This window comes from Brugia malayi (genome assembly GCF_000002995.4).
Source record: "Brugia malayi strain FR3 genome assembly, contig: Bm_v4_Chr2_contig_001, whole genome shotgun sequence".
Taxonomy (NCBI): domain Eukaryota; kingdom Metazoa; phylum Nematoda; class Chromadorea; order Rhabditida; family Onchocercidae; genus Brugia; species Brugia malayi.
Window position 1 is genome coordinate 4,224,873 of NW_025062476.1, and position 4,907 is coordinate 4,229,779.

At 26.9% G+C, this 4,907-nt stretch overlaps 1 protein-coding gene across 1 annotated transcript; it reads right to left on the reverse strand.

The window, feature by feature from the left end:
- Positions 1-721: 721 nt before the first annotated feature.
- On the reverse strand, positions 722-4,497 carry Bma-plpr-1 (PAP2 superfamily protein; the record flags this gene model as incomplete). The annotated part of the gene is made up of 8 exons (XM_001895502.1): positions 722-887; positions 1,081-1,220; positions 1,463-1,639; positions 1,990-2,137; positions 2,893-3,001; positions 3,546-3,663; positions 3,946-4,093; positions 4,331-4,497. 8 exons carry the CDS (start codon positions 4,495-4,497, stop codon positions 722-724), a joined length of 1,173 nt encoding a protein of 390 aa, XP_001895537.1.
- Between the last annotated feature and the right edge of the window lie 410 nt (positions 4,498-4,907).

Here is a 4,907-nt window from a genome sequence, read left to right on the forward strand (position 1 = left end):
GTTAAAGTAAGGAATTTCATTAAGATTATTAGAGAAAATTTCTAAGTTATCTGTTAGTTAGATTTATGGCATAATCTACAAATCTACAAACTTAGCTAACAACAACGGTATATCTTTCAATATTTTCTAATTTTTATTCACAATAATTAGTTCAGTTCTGTTAGGTCACTTTTATCTTTTCATTTATGAAGAAATAAAAATGAATTATATAATGATCGCTCTTAATAATTGTGATCAAAGTGCTATAAAAAAAATTTATTTCATCTTAAAATAGTGATATCAATGCTGATATTATCATCATTTGCACTAGGGTGGTAAATGTCGAGAAAATTTTGTATTCTATGATTATTCCAGGTGATCATTTAATCACTACGAGTTACAGTGATAAAATTATCTATCTATACATTTCTATTCATGTTATCATACTTTATAAAATACTTCACTTTTTTTTTTTACTTACTGGTTGAGTCATTTTGTTTTATTTCAAATGAATATCACTGATCTGCCACTATTTAAAAAAATCTTTAAATGTTTTATAAATTTCTATAAAGTATGATAACATGAAATTCACTTCTAATTAACTATCTTAATCTCAAAAATGTAGTAGAATTTCTGAATGAAAAATCTGCTTAACCTTTCTTTTCTGTTCACAAAAATTGAGCAATATTTTATAGTGATACAAAAAAATGTACAATGGTCTTTTCAATGGACTTCAGAAAATTCAATAACCACCGTAACCATTTTGTTGTTGTTGTTGTGATGGAGAAACAGTACGATGAAAACTTTCAGTTGTTGTTGTAATTTCATAAGTACGATCATGACTTCGTCGATGACGTGCTGCAGTATTTGTTGAAACTGTTGGTTGTGGAATGTCCTCTTCGTAGACCCTGTCATTGAAAATTAATTTAAAATTATTTCCTTCTATTATTTTCTCTATTACTTAAAGATAATTGCATTGTGATAATCAATAGTGCTAAATAATTGATTTTGAAATAGATTTTTGAGTTTTTTTTTTTTTGAAATAAACAAGTAAATGTTTTTTTTTCTATATTATTCTGTAAGAAATGATATCAAACTTACGTGTATTCCTCCTTTAAAGAAGGCGCTCTTATACGTGGTAACCTGAACCATTGGAAGAATGGACTAATGCGCTCCTCCAGTGTCATCGGTTTTTCTACTACATAATAATAATGTTCTTGGAAACATAGAACAGAATGACACTGAAAATGATACAATAATATATTGCTATTAACTTCATTCTAATCCTTCTTTAATAAACAAATTTTAAAAGTGTTGAAGAATGAATAATTTACTGCGTGAAATTGTATTTTTACAAATAAAACTATTAAAATATTTTGTCGTAACATGAAAAATGATCTGTAAGAAATTTAAATGAAATTTCAATATTTTGTTAGGGTGAAAAATTTTTAATTTATTTTAAACGAGTCAATTCAATAGTTACCAGGAAAAAAGCAATAAAAAAACCGATCAACCATCCGACCCAAATATCTCTCCAATGATTCTTATAACCATTGATTCGTGAAAATGAATCAATTAGCGTAAGACCCATGAAACCAAATATCAGAAATGGTCGCAATAAAGGTGCACTACGTAGATTGATCATACAATAAATATAACACTGTAAATTTAACTTTATTCCTCTCTTCTCTTCTCTTTTAATATTACATTTCTTATTTTCATTATTAAACTAATTGGATTTAACAAAGATAATTGAGCGAAAATACTCAAATTCAATTTTTAAATTCAATTACTTTAATAATGTAAGCGCTTGCTTGTATAGAATTATGAAAAAAAAAAAAACAACTGTACAAGCAAATGTCATGACCAGATGACAGTAGTATTCGAGAGTAGTACTCGAGATTTCTACTATATATGAGACTTTTTTCACTATGTATTAATGTTAATAGTTGAATTTTAAAATGTTTGTTTCTTTTTTGCACTGAAAGGAATTAGTAGTAGTAGACTTACCGAAGCAAATGTACATGAAAAGGATGAGAATGCCGCATGGAGTGACGGAAAGGAAAGTGAAGCGTAACGCAAATCGTTAGAATTCCGGTATAAGCATGCTAAGAAGGGAGATGGTGATGGTGATTGCTCAAGCGGTCCAGTACATGCACTGTAATTTCATCTGGCGTTTTTGTATTGAAAAAAAAAAAAAGTGAATAAAAGCTAAAATTGTTCAATAAAAAGTTTAATAAAAACTAACAAGTTAGAAAAGAAAAAAAAAAAGTATTTTGAAGTTATATAGATAAAGCAGTTTTAGATTTTAAGGAATAAGTATTACAAAACTGATAAGAATTCTATATTTATTGATCAATAGTTTCTCGTCTTGCTTTTTTTTTTTAAATATTTATAACCTATCTTAAGGATTATTTCGGTAAACATGCGGTAATTTTAATTTTATAGGATTTAGCGACTTTACTTCTCGCATTAGTTTAACTCAAAGAAAAGTATATCATTAAAATTTGAGATGTGAAGCATTCTTTTTATCATAAGTGATAAAATAAAGCCTTTTAGATAACATTAAAGTTTATATTCAGATATATTCTATTCTTTTTTTTCTTTTATTAGCTAAGAAAGTTGATTTAATTATTTCTTCTGACAAATCTTTTGATTTTATATTCATTAAATGTTAAAAAGATTATGAAGTAGCTATCTTAATATTACAGATTTCATTCTATAGCAATAATCACTTAAAAATAATATTATAAAAATTCCATTCTGATTGAATAACGAAATGTTTACAAGAGATTCCATTACTGAAGGACTTTATATATTCGTTTTCCTCTTAAACACAAACTTTCACAAAGGTAAACAAACTAAAGCAAGGAAATAGTCTACATCTGAAGAAAATGCGACAATTGAGAAAACCTTATGTTTGGTCTACAAAGAGACAAAAAATATGGCCGTTGATAACCAGTCATAAATTTGATCGTATAAACAAATATTTGTGTTATAAGTGCACCAAACATGAACACACCTGCAAGTAAGGTCATCAAAAAATTTCAAATTATAGTCCTTCTTTTCAATTCAACAATCAAATTATTTCAATATAAAGCTAATTTTTCAAATGTTTGTAAGTTTCAAATTTTTAATACGAATTGGTTATTCTATAATTACGATTTTTGGACATGTTTAGAATTAAAAATAATTATAAAAAATGGACATGTTTAGAATTAAAAAAAAAAAAAATGTTATAATATTAAAAAAAATTAATACGAATTGGATTTATAATTAATTTTTTGGACATGTTTAGAATTCAAAATAATTATAAAATAAATCTATGATTGAAACAATCTTCAAATTCTAATTTTTATTGATTTTTAAATGTAATAATCATGACTGATTTAAAGAAATTCTTGCAATAAGTTGCCAATGCTTTTTATCATATCTTACAGCATCTTTCATTGTTCTAATTCAGTAACAGTTAGAGTAATGAAATTTCACAGAAATTTTTTCTAACTTTATTAAGTTAATAAAAAGCTTGTTTATAAAGTTAATTTGAATTATTGCGATGAACTGACCAATAAATCGTGTAAGACGTCGAGTTAATAAATGGATTTTACATTCGCCACAACTAGCGTAAACTGTCTTTCTTGGTTTAGTGGAGAATAGCCAAAACATTATTTCACCGATGAATATCTATAATACAAAAAAATATAAACTTAGATAAGAGTAAAATAAAAATAGCAAGCCAAAAGTAACTCAAAAAAATCAGCAATTGATTTGTGGCCTAAATCATTAAAAAATGATAACGATCCAAGAATAACAAAACAATTTACATACATGAGGTGAAGAAGTAAATAGTTCATCTAGAATTTAGTTAACAAGGTGATTGACTGGTAAGTGTTTACTAAGCTAACAATTGCGCCACTGTTAGGAAAAAATAAATAAAATGATATAAAGTTGAAATGCAAAACATACAACAAGTGGAGGTAATGTAAAACCAAATGCATGAAGGAGCGCATATGACACATACAGATTGAAATCCTCTGAATGAAAATTTGGTCTGTATAAAAGGATGTCACGACACTGGAATACTCGATGATGATAGGGGAAAACTGTCGTAAAACTGAAATTCTCTAAGAGTAAAATTAATTATTACTAAATTCTATCATAAATAATACTTTTTTTTTTTTTGACTGAATTGTCGTTATGTAGTGAAAATGCGCAAATGATAAGAGATGTTTACATTAATTGAGCTATTTTCAAAAATAATAAAAAATATACATATTAATACAACAGGTAACAAAGGCATACTCATTTTTATGATTATAAAAAATGATTGATAAAAATTATAGAAAATTACCTCATGTAGTACCATAATGTCCATAAACATGCCAAGCCAACAATTGATAATATAAAAGTTGGAATGATAAAGTAATTAAGTTGTATGCGTGATCGCTTAATGATTGGTCCATCGTACTGAGATGCCGAAAAGAGTTCAGAATGTGCTCGTGAGTGTGGGAAAGACATTTTTTGCAATATTAATAATCTGTGAAACTGTCTATGAAATTTCGTAAATTTCCTGCAAAAATAAAAATTAATGGTTTGAAGTCTAAAATGCTGTCTGCTTTTATTGAAATTTTTGTATTGATACATAAGGATAGCTTTAGAAATGGATATAATATTAAGGGGAAGAAATTAATTAAACAAAAACAAAAAGCAATGTGATAGTAATAGTAGGAACAGTCGAGAAAAGAGTGAGATTAAAATCAAATTTCAGAGTGATGTTGATGAATTGTGATACACAGTTTACTAAAAGATGTGAAAGCGTCACCTTGTTTGTGATGCAAACTTTATAACTCAGGTAATGTTGATTGAAGAGATCGTAGGATCGATCATTCGACAAAATTTAATCGAGAAAATCGAGAAGTCTCCACCTC